General features: G+C 46.8%; 1 protein-coding gene across 2 annotated transcripts in view; it reads left to right on the forward strand.

Annotated features, from left to right (window-relative positions):
• COQ2 (coenzyme Q2, polyprenyltransferase) overlaps positions 1–19,031 on the forward strand; it is a 36,764-nt gene that overhangs the window by 14,256 nt on the left and 3,477 nt on the right. For both annotated transcript variants that reach the window (XM_073617257.1, XM_073617256.1), the window contains exons 5-7: positions 2,445–2,530; positions 4,332–4,465; positions 17,359–17,547. In XM_073617257.1, coding sequence (XP_073473358.1) covers positions 2,445–2,530; positions 4,332–4,465; positions 17,359–17,547 — 409 coding nt within the window. The remainder of the gene's footprint in view (positions 1–2,444; positions 2,531–4,331; positions 4,466–17,358; positions 17,548–19,031) is intronic.

The raw sequence follows: 19,031 nt of genomic DNA on the forward strand, positions 1-19,031 counted from the left end.
ACTGTCACAAGGGATGTTTACATTTCTTGTGACCGCAATAAAAGTGAGAAAAAAAAAATAAAGAGACAGTGTAAAAATAAGAAAATTAAAATTTTTAAAGCGCCCCATCCCTCCTTGTTCGCAAATGTAAACCGTGTTCAAACCACACATATGAGGTATCGTGGTGATCGTTAGAGCGGGAGCAATAATTGTAGCACTAGATCTCCTCTAATTCTAAACTGGTAACCGGTAGAAACTTTTAAAGCTTCGCCCATGGAGATTTTTAAGTACCAAAGTTTGTCGCCATTCCACGAGTGTGTGCAATATTAAAGCGTGACATGTTGGGCATCTTATTTACTTGGCGTAAATCCTTCACATTATACAAAAAAATTGGCCTAACTTTTTAATGTGTTTTTTGTTTTTTTGTTTTTTTTTTTTTTTTTTTTGTTTTTTTTATTCATTAGTGTATTTCTTCCAAAATTGCATTTGAAAGACTACTGTGCAAATATATTGTGACATAAAATATTGCAACAATTGCCATTTTATTCTCTAGGGTCTTTGCTAAATAAAAATATGTTTGTATAGCAAAAAATACAGATTTTTAACTTCTAAGCAACAAGTGTCAAAAAAGGCTTAGGCATGAAGGGGCTAAGAATGGCAGTTGTTTATATTAGCCAGTAGTTCAGCAAACTAAATGACATTTAATAAAGGTTTGGAACAAAGAAAGAGAACCTGGTGCCAAAAGGCACGGTTGGAACCCCTAAGGGTCTGTTATAGACAGACCAAAAAATCGAGTATAAAAAGTATAAGTTTATTTTGTATAACAATAGTATGCATATAGATCAATACATAGAAACAGTATCTGATGCCCAATTGTACAGTTGTATGAGCAAACCACTGTCCTGGTGCGGGACGGAATAGTGATGATCCATACAGAGGTAAAACACCTTACATGTTACGGACTAAAATGTCCTTCTTCAGGGGTTATTTTGGTTCAGATGGGTACAGATTTTCTACAACAGAGAAAATGTGCAAATAGTACAGTTTAGTATACAATATTTTAATATCAACATTATAACAATTGCAAAAAATATAACAAACGGACCATGTTAATAAAATTTGCGTGATGGAAAATTTTATTAACATGGTCCGTTTTTGTTAGCAGTTTCCATTCATGGTTAAACATCTGGGATCCCTCTCCCTCGCTCATGTTTGGATCTGAGGCACCCCTTGCTTCACTCCCGGCGCGCACGGGTCCCATGGCTTCTCCCCTACATTATGGAGGGGCGGTCTGAGACACCGTTATGGCTATGGATTCTCCGGTTTCCGTGTTTTCCTACGTTCTGCGCTCCAATCTGGAGCACAGACGGCAGCCACTCGCGCGTCGGCGGCGCGATGACGCGCGACATCACTCCGCCCTCTTTGGGCGAGCTTGTTCTGCATGTCATCACGCCGGGGGACTTATGGGCGGAGTTTTCCAGCAATTTTGGCCGTGCTTCTCCACCCGGCCGCTGAGGCTAGTTGACGGCTATCACAATTTACATTGTGATTGGCCTGATGCCTTGACGTAGGCCCTTTATATACCAGCACTCCTAGCATTGATTGCACATGCTGAAGGAGTTCATGGTTTAAAAGCAGCACATCTCGATACATCCAGTATTTTAAGGTATGCTTAGTATATTTATTACTATCAAATAGACCTTTACCTTATTCAGCCTTGTTGATGCTGCCAGGTCTCTTTTTTTGTAGTGCTGTATTGAATGCACTTAATACACCTGTTAGTGACCTTCACTATGCCTTATGTTTTTAATATAGTGACACTGGCCCAGTTCAAGCAGGAGCTTTTTGTCCACAGTCTTGAGTCCTTGCAGTGAAGCATTGGTTGCCCTTTTGTCTTTCTGAACTTGGAATGGATCATATATGCTGTACATGATTGGAATGACCATCTCTTATTCCTCAGACTTGCTCCATGTGGATTATTTTACTATGTAAGTAGTCCACACATATCAATACACATGTACACACAATAATGTTGACATTAATTATTGTATACTAAACTGTACTATTTGCACATTTTCTCCTGTTGTAGAAAATCTGTACCCATCTGAACCATATTAACCTCTGAAGGACATTTTAGTCCGTAACATGTAAGGTGTTTTACATCTGTATGGATCATCACTAGTCCGTCCCGCACCTGGACAGTGGTTTGCTCATACAACTGTACAATTGGGTATCAGATACTGTTTTATGTATTGATCTATATGCATACTATTGTTATACAAAATAAAAATAAATTTTATACTCAATTTTTTGGTCTGTCTATAATAGAGCCTTTTGGCACCAGATTTTCTTTCTTTGTTCTAATTTCCAGGTCGGACAGACCAAATTTTTGTCCACACACATTCCAATCCCTCTCTTTCCTTGTTTTTAATAAAAATTTACATCTAATAATTTCTGTCTTTTAGCATTGCTCTAGGAGCGTCTTCCTTGTTGCTGGTAGTTACCTATCCACTAATGAAGAGGATCACCTACTGGCCACAGCTTGTATTAGGTAAACCTGCACATATCACAGATCTGACAACCCTTAAAAGTATGGATTAGCTCTGCCTGACAAGGTAGAAGGAATTATGAAAGTAGAAATATCAGAAAGTAGAAATTATGCTGTTTTTGTTTTTTACAGACACAGAACTCACAGCTACTTTGTATACATAGTTACATACATAGTTGGTAAGGTTGAATAAAGACAAGTCCATTTATACTGAAGGGTTGGGGGGCATTAGTGATGAGAAATGGAGCAATAGCACAGACTGAGCAGCAGAGTGTGTGTTTTTGTTTTTTGTTTTTTTTTTCAGTGCATTACGGTATGCGGCCAAAAAATGCAGCAGGAACATTATGGGGAGTTGAGTTGTATTACAGCCCATTCCATTTTGAATGGACTGCCTAATATGACACTATGCAGCTCGACACGTGAAAATACGCTGCTTTTGTGCAGCCCTTGTGAAGTGTCAGGAACCATACTTAAGGCCCTCTACAGAGTTTATGTCCCTAAGGCGGGGGGTGTCAAGCTGTTAATCTCGATCCACCCATTGACCACGGGCAGCCGACAGATCGTGAACATGTCCCTGCTTTGCCAGTAATCCTCCCAGCCTCCATCGCTCCCCTCTACACTGCAGAGCGGGGATTGGGAGGCAGCACAATACTAGATAGAGGGCGGTAGCTGCCGGAGTTGACTTTAAAGGGTGGTTAACTCAACAAGCTTCCACTCCCGCCCTCCATCCAGTATTGTGCTGCCTCCTGATCCCAGCTCTGCCGTACACCTATTGTAAGTTAGAAGAATGCTACCTACACACTAATGTGTGTTTGTGTCGGGGAAATAATGTGAAGGGGGCAAAGAACACTGCTTGGGGGGGGGGGGGGGTGACGTGAAAGGGGGCAGAGGACACTACTGTATGGGAGGGCACAGGGGCAGAGGACACTACTGTGGGGGGACAGAGGACATAACTGTAGGGGGGATGATGTGAAGTGGGGCAGAGGATTCTACTGTAAGGAGGGGTGATCTGAAGGGGGGCAGAGGATTCTACTGTAGGGGGAGTGATGTGAAGGGAGCGGAGGATTCTACTGTAGGGGGGAGTGATGTGAAGGGGAGGCATAGGATTCTACTATAGGGGGAGTGATGTGAAGGAGGGCAGAGGACTCTACTGTAGGGGGGAGTGATGTGAAGGGGGCAAGGGATTCTACTGTGGGGAGGAGTGATGTGAAGGGGATGCGTAGGATTCTACTTTAGGGGGGAGTGATGTGAAGGGGGGCAGAGGATTCTACTGTAGGGGGGAGTGATGTGAAGGGGATGCGTAGGATTCTACTTTAGGGTGGAGTGATGTGAAGGGGATGCGTAGGATTCTACTTTAGGGGGGAGTGATGTGAAGGGGATGCGTAGGATTCTACTGTAGGGGGGAGTGATGTGAAGGGGGCAGACGATTCTACTGTAGGGAGAGTGATGTGAAGGGGGCAGACGATTCTACTGTAGGGGGGATGGTGTAAGTTAGAGCGCTACCTACACACTGGTGTGTGTGTTTGTGTCGGGGGGGATAATGTGATGGGGGGTGATGTGAAAGGAGGCAGAGAACGTAACTGTAGGGGGGATGATGTGAAGGGCCATAGGATTCTACTGTAGGGGGGAGTGGTGTGAAGGGGGGCAGAGTACACTATTGTGACACGTGTTCTTCATGCTGTCTTTTTTTTTTATTGTGGGCTAGTACATGATCTATACTCACTTTCCTTGTACTACATTCTTACCAGATGACTTATTGGTTGCATGGATATGAATGCATTAATATCTTTACCTTTCCACACAGGAATGACATTTAACTGGGGAGCCTTGTTAGGCTGGTCTGCTATTAAAGGTTCATGCGACTGGTCAGTGTGTCTTCCCTTGTATGTCTCTGGAATTCTGTGGACACTGGTTTATGATACCATATATGCACACCAGGTAATTCTTGTGTTTGTCACTGAAAAACTGGGTATGTCTGGGGAAAATAAAATGCGTATGTAGTACATCTCTGTAATAGATGCACCAGGAATGGTGTCAGCCCTGCTAATTTGTCTTTTGAGGAGCTTCGGAATACCCGCTGCCTGCAAAACATATGGAGGAGGTGTTCTAAAGTCCAAAGGAAGAACTGGGAGGGCCAGTTGCACTCCTTGAGATAAAACTGCAGAGTATACAGGACAGCACTGAATTTCTGACAGGATCAAGGGGTATTTGTTTTCTTACTGAACAAATAAAACCGAACAATTCCAACGGTATATTCAACAAACCAAAAGGGAGAAAATTAATTAGGCCTCGTTCATGCTGGGAAAACTAAAGCGCACGACCGAGACAGGCCGTGTTTGCCTGCATGGGGATGCACATGTTTTCCATGGAGGCAGTCCCATTCATGTCAGTTGGACAGACACAGAGGCTGCTCCCAATCTCACATCCTTGCAGGTGCAAGGCCCCAAATGCAGACAGTGTGTGTTCAGGGCTGTGCACCCGCACGTGTGTCAGATTGGGTGTAGGGTCTGTGTCCATGCAGCTGTTGCATCCCAATTGACATCAATGGGCCTTCCTGTGTGGGGATGCACGGAAAAACGCCTGCGTGCAGCTACACACAGCCTTCACGGGCGTACGCATGAGTCCCTAAAGTGTATCTAAACTTCAAACCAAAAATGCCATATGTTGCAGTTTTTAAATTAAGTGCCTGCAATAGTTCTCTTTTTTTCAGGCTTTCTTTCCCCCTTTAATTTTTACAAGATGATCCTGCCAGTAACACACTTCTTGTCATAGGGTGGCAGGCTGGACTTTAAACATGTTCAGCTCAAAGGAAGTAACAAGGACACTACATTTCTAGCAAAATCAACATGTATTTTGCCCAGTCGTCTTCCAGGTCAGCCCTTGAGAGATGGCGCTCCTCCTCACACACAGGAAACACGTTGCCATTAATTTCTTTAAAAGGTGGTCCCTCAGGTCCCTGATCAGTCTTAGTGTTTCCTCCGTCCGGAGGAGACCTGTTGCCTAAAGGGACCGCCGGTGGCTCCATCTCCCAAGGGCTGCTCTGGGACATGTCTCATGGCAAGCACGGTGTGAGCTTCTGGGCTGCGGGGGTGACTGCACCCTTACCGTATGGTTGGCGGAGGAAGTTGGACGTGCGGCCATGGGCAACCCACCTTAGGCTGCAAGCTAAGGTGACCCGGATTCTGGCTTCTTTTGAGCCCAGGCGTGGAGAAAGGCACCGATGCACCATGCTCTTGGCTGCTTCAGTGGGGGGGCGTGTACCCGCGGTTGGAGGCCGCTTGACCCAGAAGACGCGGCGGTGGGGTGATGTCATCGGCGTGTGCCGGGGAACTGGTCCACCCCCTTAAAGGTGCGGGAAGCTTGAATGCCAGGCTGGTGCCATTATTGTGGACTCGGTTGCAGGGGACAGCATGGATGCCACAGGAAGGTCCAAGATGTAGGAGGACAATGCTCTGTCATCTATCCAGGCTCCCAAGGATGCAGGCACCAGCGGGACACAGGTAGGCACCAGTGGGTGACCCTTTGTTGTCCAGTTTGGGAACAGCTACCTAGGTGGTCTCTATCACGCTGGGGCACTACAGGGTTTAGTAAGGTGTCACTGGGTGTGCACGCTGTTTGGTGGGTTGAGTATACTTTTTTCTTTTCTCGGACATCACGGGACACAGAGCCACAGTAATTACTGATGGGTTATAGGGTATCACTAGGTATTGGACACTGGTCACACCCTAATCAGGAAGTTCAACCCCCTATATAACCCCTCCCCTTCCAGGGATACCTCAGTTTTTACACCAGTGTCTTAGGTGATGGACGTGCAAAGATGTCCTGTGCTGAAGCTCCAAAGGGAATATCCTAAGATCCTATACTGGGGCAAGCCAGGCGACCGGATCCATTCAAAGTGTCTTTTCATGGCCGAATTGGATGGTACCCGGGCCTCGTGTCCGAAGAAACGAGGTTTTACCTGTAACGCTTCTCTTTTTAGAGAGCTGGACCCGCGGATCAGAAAATGGCTTTAAACTTCCTAATTTCTGGCGAGGTGCTTTACAGGCCCAGAACTGAAGGATCCCCCTACTGATGGGGGCCCCAGTCTCTGACGGTTTTTCACAAACGGAGCCCACCGTGAGAGGCGAAGGCTGGGTCTGTATAAACTGAACCCTGCGGCCTGGATAAGGTAAGAGGAGATTCCACAGAATTTCAATTCTAGTGGCTCTTCTCCTTTAAGGTAAATGCATGCTGTGCCTATTGTGACCACCGGGGGCGGCCAAGAGCACAAACCTTCTCATGCTTGATTCTGTCTCAGCGTCCGCTGCACAGGCTCTCCCTCCAGCTCCAAAGGTAAGATGGTGGGGGGTTTTCTCTGCTGGGATGGTCCCCCCAGGCTAGGGAGAGGCTCAGGTATGCTGTAAGGCGGGTGAGACCGCACTGTCACAGCCGCTACCGCCGCCGCCACCGAAGCCGCATTGCGATGCAGGGCCCATCACTGCCGGCCTCCTCCGTATTCCCCCACCCCCAGCCTTCCTTCAGGCTTGCCAGGAAGGGTCGGCTCGCGCGGGAAGCGCTCGTTTTTCAAAAACGGGGGGGGGAGGGGGGGCTAGGCGTCAGCACAGCATCAGCGTGCTCAGACGCCCACAGTGCCAAAGCATGGCTATTTAAAGGACACTGTACAGGTGCTCTGAGCTTTGGAGGGACGCAGAGCTGACAGTCGCATGTAAGGTGGGACACAGGCATTCCCCTAGGCTGCATTTACTAAAGAACACCGGATTGGGCATTTGGTAGCAAGGCTTTTAGCCAGACTACATCGCTCAGCAGTCAGTGTTCGTTTTTGATACCTCACACCTTGTTGCTTTGCACTATGGGTAGAAGAGGTTCAAGCACCCCAAGAACCAGAGGCACTAGGGGGTCTCGTTCAGGTTCTGAGGACCCCCTGTCTGCTACACCATCCCCTCCTGAGGGACCAGGGGCAGCTGGACAGGGAGAGCCATTGGGGTTAGGGGCTACATCTGCTGCCGGCACTTCAGCCCCTGTGTACATTACACAAGAAGTTTTTTCCTCAACCATTTCTGGATTAGAGAAAAAACTAATGGCCGTGATTACATCTTCACTCAGTGGAAGAAAACGCACAAGGCCTTCCTCTGCTCCCCAAGACCCTCAGTCAGAGGAGCTCTGGGATAAAGGAGATGAATCCCTTTCAGAGGATCGGGATGGGACGGATGATTCCTCTTCGGAGGATTCAGGTGGAGAGCGACCCTCTGCGACTTCCCAAGAGGAGAAAGTCTTAGTGCAGATCCTCACTGGTTTGGTCCGTTCCACATTTAAGTTGCCCATACCTGAAACTGTTACAGAATCCTCTTCTGCTTTGGGGTCACTGAAACCTTTCCAAGCAGCACATGCTTTTCCTGTTCATAATTTACTTGAAAAGCTGCTTTATTCTGAGTGGGATCACCCAGATAAGCGATTTCTTCCGCCGAAAAAGTTTTCTACACTTTATCCTATGGAAGAAAAATTTATTAAGAGATGGGGAATACCAGCTATTGATGCAGCCATTTCCTCTGTAAATAGTAATCTGACTTGTCCTGTAGACAATGCTCAGATGCTCAAAGATCCTGTGGATAAAAAGATGGACTTCTTATTGAAAGATGTTTTCTCTTTAGCAGGATCAGTGGCCCAACCTGCAGTAGCAGCGATTGGAGTCTGTCAATACTTAAGAGACCATGTTAAGCAGGTCATCAAAGTATTACCTGAACAGCAGGCCCAGGGGTTTGCTAACCTTCCTGCGGCTTTATGTTATGCTGTTGACGCCATTAGAGATTCTATCGTGCAAACCTCTCGCCTATCGCTTGGGTTGGTGCATATACGTAGAATATTATGGTTGAAAAACTGGTCAGCCGAAGCACCATGTAAGAAGCTCCTGGCTGGGTTTCCCTTCCGTGGTGAAAGGTTGTTTGGAGAGGACTTGGATAACTATATCAAGATGATCTCCTGTGGGAAAAGCACTCTCTTACCTGATAAGAAGAAGAGTAAGCGTCCCTCTTTTAAACGGACTCTTTCCCCAGCGCCAGGGACATCAGCCTCCAGGCAGTCACGACGGTCTCCTCCGTCTGGGGCAAGAAACAAGAGTCAACCCCAGGGACACAAGAAATCCTGGGGGAAAAGGTCTTCTAAGCAAGAGACTAAGACCTCTTCATGAAGGGGCGCCCCGCTCGCTCGAGTGGGGGGAAAGACTGCTGTAGCTCTCAGGGCCCTGGCAGAAGGACTTCCAGGACAGATGGGTAATCTCCACGGTAACCTTAAGGTACAGACTGGAGTTCCAAGAATGTCCCTCTCCTCGTTTCCTCAGATCAGGTGTTCCCAGAAAACCAGAATAGAAGCAGTCGCTCCTTCTAGCGATAAAGCGACTTTTGTCGCAAGAGGTCATTGTGGGGGTTCCCACAAAGGATCAGGGATTGAGACTCTGTTCCAATCTTTCTATGGTCCGAAAACCAAATGGGGACGGCAGACCCATTTTGGATTTGAGAGATCTGAAACGATTCCCAAGGATGCAGTCCTTCCGTTTGGAATCAATTCGGACAGTAATCTCCATCCTGCAGAGAGGAGAATTTCTGACATCTATAAGCATCAGAGATGCAGGCCTACATGTGCCCATTTTTCCTGGGAGCTGATTCTGACAGTCAGGGCCAAGAAGGGTCTTTCTGTCCGCCTTTGTATGAGGCTGCAGGGGAAGATGGTGGCTTCATTCGAAGCAGTTCCCTATGCGCAGTTCCAAGCAGAACTGTTGCAACACAGTATTCTGTTGACCTGGAACAGGAAGGTGCAGGCATTAGACTTTCCAATGCACCTGTCGCATGCGATGCGTCAGAGCCTCAGTTGATGGCTCATACCCGAAAACCTACAGAAGGGGAAATCCTTCCTACCGGTTGCCTGGGATCCTCTTGCAGGCAGGACGGATGCGTTGGTGATTCCGTGGCATCGGCTCTCACCGAGTTATGCATTCCCTCCCATTCTGCTACTGCCACGGCTCCTTCGCAGACTCAGGCAAGAAGGGAAGTCGGCACTTCTGGTGGCCCCCGTTCGGCCCAGAAGAACCTGATAAGAAATAGCAGGGATAATGGTGGGTTCCCGGTGGACCCTACCGATACACCCAGACCTGTTAGCTCAAGGTCCGGTGTTCCAGCCTGCCTCACAAATGCTAGATTTGACGGGTGGGCTATTGAATCCCACGTTCTGAAAAATCGTGGGCTTTCAGGTCCTGTCATATCTACCTTGATCAATGCAAGGAAGCCAGCTTCCAGAATGATTTATCATAGAGTCTGGAAAGCTTATGTATCCTGGTGTGAATCCAGAGGTTGGCATCCCAGGAAATATGTCATAGGTAGAATTCTGGATTTTCTACAATTAGGATTAGAGATGAAGCTGGCCTTGAGTACCATCAAGGGCCAGGTGTCGGCCTTATCAGTGTTGTTTCAACAGCTGCTTGCTTCGCATTCTCTGATCCGAAACTTTATACAGGGGGTGATGCGTCTTAATCCTCCGGTTAAGGCGCCCCTAAACCCCTGGGACTTGAACTTGGTTCTATCGGTGTTACAAAAACAACCTTTTGAACCAATACGTCAGATTCCTTTGGTCTTACTGACGAGGAAACTAATTTTCCTGGTAGCTATCTCTTCTGCTAGAAGAGTATCAGAAATAGCAGCTCTTTCCTGTAAAGAGCCTTACTTGATTATACACAAGGATAGAGTGGTACTGCGCCCTCATCCTAGTTTTTTACCGAAGGTAGTTTCAGATTTTCATCTCAACCAAGACATTGTGCTACCTTCCTTTTTTCCAGAACCTTGTTCTTCGGAAGAAAGGTCATTACATTCTTTGGATGTAGTAAGAGCAGTCAAGACCTATCTGGAGGCAACTGCTCAGATTCGCAAGACGGATGTCTTGTTCGTGCTGCCGGAGGGTCCCAATAGAGGACAGGCAGCGTCAAAAGCGACCATTTCTAAATGGATTCGACAGTTGATTATTCAAGCTTACGGTTTGAAATGGAAGGTTCCCCCGTTTCAGATCAAGGCACATTCCACAAGGGCTATTGGTGCTTCTTGGGCAGTGCATCACCGGGCCTCTATGGCTCAGATCTGCAAGGCCGCAACCTGGTCTTCAGTTCATACATTCACCAGATTCTATCAGGTGGATGTGAGAAGGCATGAGGATATCGCCTTTGGGCGTAGTGTGCTGCAGACAGCGGTACAAGGTCCTCAGGTCTGATAGCACCCTACTTGGTTGTGATTCCCCCCCCCCCCCTCAGTTGGCATTGCTTTGGGACATCCCATCAGTAATTACTGTGGCTCTGTGTCCCGTGATGTCCGAGAAAAGAAAATAGGATTTTTTATTACAGCTTACCTGTAAAATCCTTTTCTTTCGACGGACATCACGGGACACAGAGGTCCCGCCCCTCTTCTAATACACCTATACTGCTTTGCTACAAAACTGAGGTATCCCTGGAAGGGGAGGGGTTATATAGGGGGTTGAACTTCCTGATTAGGGTGTGACCAGTGTCCAATACCTAGTGATACCCTATAACCCATCAGTAATTACTGTGGCTCTGTGTCCCATGATGTCCGTCGAAAGAAAAGGATTTTACAGGTAAGCTGTAATAAAAAATCCTATTTTCTCATAGCCATAGGCCTCTGTGTTTGTCTTGGCAGGCCAAGCCTTCTAAAGAACCAAAGCCCACTCCCAGAAAGCGGTGTGCAAAATGTGCTACCAAGATGCCCTTAGAATACACAGAGCCGCATTGCCAAGTGTGAATCGACAGACTGGTTAATCAGTCAGATGCAATCTACACAAAAATCTTTGGATCCAAGAGGCAGGATATGGCCACTACCTTTAAGGATCTTAAAAAAATGTATTGCAGAGGTTAAACCTTCAACAGCTCCCTCCTGGAAGTTCCTCTTCCATAGCCTCGCCAAGATCAGTCGCCTCAGGGTCGCAAGAGACGGTGAGGGGAAAGAGCAGGTAGCAGTGTGGTTAGCATAATAGCCACCGACAGCTCAGATTTGGAGCAGGAAAAGGAGGCACAAGTACAAATTGTGCCCAGAAGATGTAGAGGACTTACTTGGGGCCATATATAAGACTTTGGAGATTGAGGAAGAAAAAGAACTTCCATCAAAACATGACCTGATGCATCAAGGTCTTAAGAAGAAAAAGTCCAAAGTATTCCCGGTCCACCAGGTGATGTTGGACGTTGTGAGGAATGATTGGGCAGACCCAGAAAATAAACCCTTTTTTGCGGCTAGTCATAAGAAGCGGTTCCCTTTCAGTGACGATCCACAGGAAGTATGGAATAAAAATCCTAAATTGGATGCGCCACTAACCAAAGTTTCCAAAAAATCTTCATTGGCCTTTGAAGATATGGGGCATCTTAAAGATTACATGAATAAGAGGGGCGACATATCCTAAAGAGAGCTTGGGAGACAAGTGTCGCCAGCCTGAAGCTGGCACTCGCCACCACTTGCGTGGCAAGAAACCTGGAATTTTGGCTCTCCCAACTGCAAGACCATATAGAAAATGTCACGCCCAGGGAAGAAATTTTGAAGACCCTACTGATCCTCTGTAAAGCAGTCGGCCACATAGCAGATGCATCCGCTGAGTCCGTCAAACCGGCAACAAGAACAGGGGGCCTAGCTGTGGCAGCCAGATGGGCTATTTGGATGAAGACCTGGCCAAGGGACCCTGCATTCAAAATGAAACTATGCAACCTCCCATTATCCGGAGACTGTTTGTTGGGGACAGGCTTGGATGAAGCCCTAGAAAGAATGGCAGACAGGAAGAAAACCTTCCCGATTGAAAAGCGCAAACCTCCACAAAAGAGGTTTTTTCGTGGACGAGCACAAGAAGAAAAAGGCTACACCAAAAAACTGGACGGGTCACAAGGGGAAGCCGAAGAGTTAATGTCCTGTTTAGCTCTTCTAACCAAACCTCAAAACAATGTCGACGGATCGCCAGTAGAAGGAAGGATGGCTACCTTCCTACCTCAATGGCAGAAGACGACAGCCAATCAATTCATTCTAGACATCGTTGCGAGGGGCTACTCCCTGGAATTCAATTGTCATCCTTCTAGAGAGATTTTTATTAACAAAACTTCCCAGGGATCCCGAAAAAGCAAGGGCTCTCCCGTTGTTGCTGAGGGAGATGGTAGACCAGAAAGTCCTTACTCCAGTCCCATAGGAAGAGAAACAAAAGGGTTTTTACTCTCTCACGTGTTTGATCAAAAAACCTTCCGGGAAGTTTCAATTGATATTAAATCTAAAGCAAGAATCCATATTCTCATTCAAAAATATCCTTCAACCGGGAACTTTTTCATGGTGACCATGGATCTCAGGGATGCCTATCTCCACATTTCCATATGAGAAGAATCCCAGAGATACCTGAGGTTGGTGGTGGAGATAGAGGGGAAGGAATATCATATCCAAGACAAGTGGGTTATCTCTACGGTATCTTGGGTATACAAAATAGAATTCCGAGGGTGTCGTCGTCGTCCCCCCCCCCCCCCCCCTCTCGGTTCTGAAGGTCCAACCCACAGATCTGGTAAAGAAAAATGTTTTTTCTTCAGGCAATAGATCATCAAAGGTCACAAGGAGTGATTTCAGAGGTTCAAGGGTTTTTACTCAAATCTTTTCATAGTCCCAAGCCGAATGAAGATGTGAGGCCTATTCTGGATCTTAAGGCTTTGAATAATTTTCTAGACATTCGCTCTTTTCGGATGGAGTCAATTCGTTCAGTCGTAGCCTCTTTGCACGGAAAGGAATTTTTGACGTCCATAGACATCAAGGACGCATACCTGTGCCAATCTGCAGATCCCATCAAAGGTTTCTGCGTTGCACAGTAGGCAACCAACAACAGCGCCACAGCACCTCGTGTATTCACAAAGGTGCTGACTCCAGTATTGGTAGGTCATAAGAGGGAGAAAATATCCCTCCATTCGCCTGTGGATGAGGCTACTGGGGAAAATGGTGTCTTCATTCGAAGCAGTCCTTTATGCACAATTCCACTACAGAACAACATTCTGTCTGGAACAAGACTGTCCAGTCTCTGGACTGCCACATATCTCCGGCTAAAAGGGCGCCAAAGCCTCAGCTGGTGGATGATGGCCAAGAATCTGGAAAAAGGAAAGGCCTTTTTACCAGTGGTCTGGAAGGTGGTGACGACAGACGCCATCCTCTCTGGATAGGGGGCAGTCATAGAGGAAGCCATCGTACGGGAAAGGTGGTCCTGGAGGGAGAGGTGCTTGTCCATCAACATTTTGGAGATTTGGGCAGCTCGCTTGGCCCTAAGATTCTGGACATCCAGATTACAGGCATGTCCTGTGAGGGTCCAGTCTGACAACACCACAGCTGTGGCCTACATCAATCATCAGGGAGGCACCAGGAGTCAGACAGCCCAGAAGGAAGTGTACCGCATGCTGACCTGGGCAGAAAGATTTGTTCCGTTCCTGTCAGCTGTGTTTTTTCCGGGTGTGGCAGGCTGACTTTCTGAGTCTGTTTCTGTTTCCAGGGGAGTGGTCCCTAAATCCCAAAATCTTTTCGTCGATTGGGGGGGGTCTGGATGTAGACCTGCTGGCATCCAGGTTCAACAGGAAACGGGTCAGTTTTGTGTCCAGAACCAGGGACCCGCTTGCATTAGGGGCAGATGCCTTGGTAATACTGTGGGATCAGTTCTCTCTGATCTATGCCTTCCCTCCAATTCGGCTGTTGCCAAGGCTACTGCGCAGGATCCTGGAAGAGAGCAAACCTATGATTCTAGTAGCTCCGGCCTGGCCCAGAAGGACTTGGTACGCACAAATTGTAAGGTTGGCGGTGGGGAACCCTCTCGCAGGGTCCGATATTCCATTCTGCTTTACGGTCTCTAAATTTAACGGTTTGGCTATTGAAACCAGGATTTTAAAAAGATCGGGGCATCTCTGGGCCAGTATTGTCTACCATGACCTAGAGTCTGGAAATCCTACATTGCCTGGTGTGAGGCCAGGAGATGGCATCCCCGAAGATATATCATCAGGAGAATTCTGGCTTTTCTGCCAAAAGGGGTGGAAATTAATCTGGCTTTAAGTACAATTAAAGGTCAAATGTTGGCCTTAGCAATTGTTTTCCAGAGGCCTATTGCTTCTCACTCCTTAGTACGAACATTTTGTACAAGGGATGATGCGGGTGCTTCCCCCGCTCAGGCCACCTCTGTGCCCATGGGTTTTAAATTTACTCCTGCGGGTTTTACAGAGACAACCTTTTGGAGCCTATACGGCAGATTCCTCTGCTCCTTTTGACAAGAAAAATTTAGTTTTCTTGGTTGCAGTGACATCGGCCAGGAGGGTGTTGGAATTGGCGGCTCTGTCCTGTAAAGAACCATATTTGATCTTGTACCAGAATAGGACGGTTTTGCGGCCACAATTGGAATTTGTGCCTAAGGTAGTGTCCAGTTTTCATCTGAATCAGGATATCATTCTGCCTTCCTTTTTTCAGGGTCTGTCTGAAGATGTCGGCTCAGGTACGGAAGACTGATGTTCTGTTTGTAATGCCGGAAGGTCCCAAGAAAGGACAGGCAGCATCTAAGTCGACTATTTCCCAATGGATCCGCCAAGTGATTGTTCAGGCATATGAATTAAGGGGTAGAACCCCACCTTTTCCAGTAAGGGCACACTCTACCAGGAAAGTGAGTGCTTCGTGGGCAGTTCATCATCAAGCATCAAAGGCTCAGATTTTCAAGGCTGCTACTTCCGTCTTCGGTGCATACATTCACTAGGTTTTATCGAGTAAATGTCAGGACTCAGGAGGATGTGCCATTTGGACGCAGTGTGTTGCAGTCTGCAAAATAGATCTTGTTGTTCTGATGGTGTTTCTTTGGTCATAATGGGTTCCCTCCCCTCAAAAGCATTGCTTGGGGACATCTCAGTTAGTTATTATGGCTGCTCTGTGTCCTGTGATGTACAATAAAGAAAATAGGATTTTTTCTACAGCTTACCTGTAAAATCCTTTTCTTGGAGTACATCACGGGACACAGAGGTCCATCCCCTCTTGTCTGGGAAGTTTACTGCTTGCTACTAGGCTTGGTTACTGAATCACTGGATCGAATCAGTGAATCAACTCACTAGAGAGTTTGAATGAATCAAATCATGAAAGTGAATCTGATTCAATTCATTGTCAAAGATCCTCCCCTTTCAGGATGTGTAGGGAGCTGAAAAAAACAGCAGCCTCAGCTCATGATTTGTAAAATTGGCTATAACATGATTAGCTGTGAGCTATCAAGACTTCGTGTTTCTGAATAAATCAGAGAGCACACAAGGTTCTCTTTTGTATGAGGTCTGTGTGTGAAGCAGGCAGCAGCTAGTCAAGTCAACTCTGTGATGACACTCGGGAAGAGAGCACATAAGTATCAACATTATGTTTTGTAAAATGAGCTGTATGAGCCCGCAGCATGACTCCTGAATCTATGAGTAACTCATTAGAGCACATTAGATTCATGAGTTGTGTGTGAGTCAGCAGAGCAGCATAAGGCCCCTTTCACACGGGACGGATCCGTGATGATCCGCCCCCTGAACATCGACTTGCTCAGCGGGGATCGCTCCGTTGATCCCTGCTGAGCCGGCAGCTGAAAGGGCGGTCCCTGCACAGTGTGCAGGGACCGCTCTGTCAGATCTCCGCTCTCCCCTATGGGAGATCGGATGAACACGGTTCGTCTGTCCGTGTTCATCCGATCCGCTCTACAGACTGATAGAAAAATAGGATTTTCCTCAGTCTACAGAATCTGCTGGGATGGATGATATCGGGTGTCAGCGGATATTCATCCGCTGACACCCGCTATCCCATAGGGATGCATGTACGTCTGTATTTCATCCGAAAATGGATGGACGAAATACGGACATACTGTCCGCACGTGTGAAAGGGTCCTAACTCCTGAATCTGAGTGACTCATCAGGTCACATTAGATTCATGAGCTGCCGTGAGAAGTCTTTGAATGAGGCTTGGTTCACATTGGTGTGATCATGCGGGAAACCCTGCAGTTCGCACATCGCACCACACTGCCCTATGCGATTGCAAACTGCTGGAAGTGCCAATACAAAGTTAATGACACCCCCAGATCGGTTCGCATATCGCAGTGCAAACTGTCAATTCGGACAGGAATCGAATCGCATGGGTGTGTGAACACCCATGCGATTCGATTCAGGTGTGGACCAAAAAAAGGGTCCTGTGCGACTTTGATCCAAATGTGAGGCAAATTCAGCCATACAAATCTGTATGGCTGAATTTGCATCGCACAGCGCACTGAACGCAGCACTGCGTGAACCCAGCCGAAATCGCAGAGAGCACACAATCATTCTGTATTTTAAAATGCGCTGTGCATATATGAGCCAGCAGCATGACTCCTGAATCTATGAATGACTCGGTCTAGAGAGCTCACAATGAGTCTCTGATTCATGAGCTGCGTGTGTTAATCTTATTTTGAAGAAATGAGTTGTGAGTCGATTGAGTGATTCAAATCATTTCACTGAACTGATCCAAATGATTCGACTCACTAAAATGAATCACTATGCCCAAGTCTACTTGCTACAAAACGGAGGTACTTCCTGTGTAGGAGCGGTTATATTGGGGAGGAGTTCCTGTCTTTTTTTTTTTTTTTTGATTTGCCAGTGTCCATTCACCTATAGGTGGCGTATAACCCAGTTATTTATTATGGCTGCTCTGTGTCTCGTAATGTACTACAAGAAAAGGATTTTACAGGTAAGCTGTAGAAAAAATCCTATTATTGAGTTCATAGTATTTTTTAAATTTAAAATACAATCCAACTGTGTTTATTTTCAGGATAAAAAAGATGACCTGGTCGTTGGGGTCAAATCAACAGCATTGCGATTCAATGAACAGACGAAGCCGTGGCTAAGTGGATTTAGTGCGGCGATGCTTGCAGGCCTTACACTGACAGGACTCAACTGTGACCAGACATTTCCCTATTATGCCTCTGTAGCACTCATTGGGGGACATCTTGCTCATCAGGTAACTTTTTTTTAACCTCATGACCGTGATCAATACAAGGAAACAGGATGACGTACACCGATCAGCCATAACATTATGATCACTCACAGGTAAATGGAATATCTTGTTACAATGGCATCTGAAAATTGGTAGAATATATTAGGCAGCAAGTGAACATGTTGTCCATGAAGTTGATGTGGTGAAAGCAGAGAAAAAAATGGGCATCGCAGTTTGTTGTGTATGAGGCTGTAAAGCCCGTGGTGACCCATGTCCACAGCCAAAAGCTTCTACAATGGTCACATAAACACCAGAACTGGACTACGGTGCAATGGAGGAAGGTGGCCTGGTCTGACGAATCACGTTTTTTTTACATCATGTGGATGGCTGGGTGCGTGTGCGTCACTTACCTGGGGAAGAGATGGAACCAGGATGCGGTATAAGAAGGCAAGTCTGCAGAGGCAGTGTGATGCTTTGGGAAATCTTGGGTTCTGCCATTCCTGTGGATGTTACTTTGGTGTCCATGAATCAATGGGTCAGGGCTGTTTTAGCAAAAGGGGGCCATACTCCATATACGGTTGGTGGTCTTAATGTTATGGCTGACCGGTGTATATTGTATGACCATTTATGACAAGATATCCTCTGTAAACGTCCTCTTTCGAAAACATAGTGACAAAGACGCAACACCTGCTGTCTACTTGATTTTGCTCAGGTCCTCATTTTTCGTTTGGGGTTGTTTTTGTTTGTTGTTTGGAAGAAATGATTCAGTTTGATTAAAGGAGAAGTCCAGCCTAGGCTTGTTTGGCTGGGCTTCTCCTCTAGGTTACAGGAGTGCAACTCCTTCTACACTCCTGTGACCCGTTTTCAGCACAGAGCGGATTGACGTCACACAGATCGGTCTAGGCACCGCATCATCCCGACTATGGGAGTCTGGATCTGCCAAGTGCCTGGACTGATAGCCGTTTCAGCCTCTCAGCGAGCCACTGAGATGGCCACTCCCCGCCCCTCCACAGCTCAGCACTCCAATGAGCGTGGAGGAGCAGAGCAGGAGAGCTACAAACTGACAGGCAGCAGCTCTCTGCTCGGGGAGCTGTGAGAACTGAGCCATCGGCGATGTTTGATCACTCAGTTCTCAGTGCAGAGATGCCGGGGGACAGACGCAGCATCCACCTAGGTAAGTATAATTCTACAATAACCCCCCCCCTCAACTCCTACTTCTCTTTTAAGTTGGCCATTCACAATAGTAAACATTAACAATAGGAGATCTTTGTGCTACTTATATATGCACTTTGATTTAATTGGTCCACCATCATGGACTTCAGCACTCTTCTTCCTGGCTTAACCACTTCCTGTTCATACACCGACCTAAGGTTGATTACCAGGATCATGACTGCAGCTACTTTTTTTTTTTTTTTTTTACCCCCCCCCCAGCGATTCTCTTTCTAGTAAAAGTAATCCAAGAGACTATGTAGATGACCCCTCTCCTACTGCCACCTTTACCAGGCTCA

Source organism: Aquarana catesbeiana, linkage group LG02 (genome assembly GCF_042186555.1).
Source record: "Aquarana catesbeiana isolate 2022-GZ linkage group LG02, ASM4218655v1, whole genome shotgun sequence".
In the NCBI taxonomy this organism is placed as follows: Eukaryota; Metazoa; Chordata; class Amphibia; order Anura; family Ranidae; genus Aquarana; species Aquarana catesbeiana.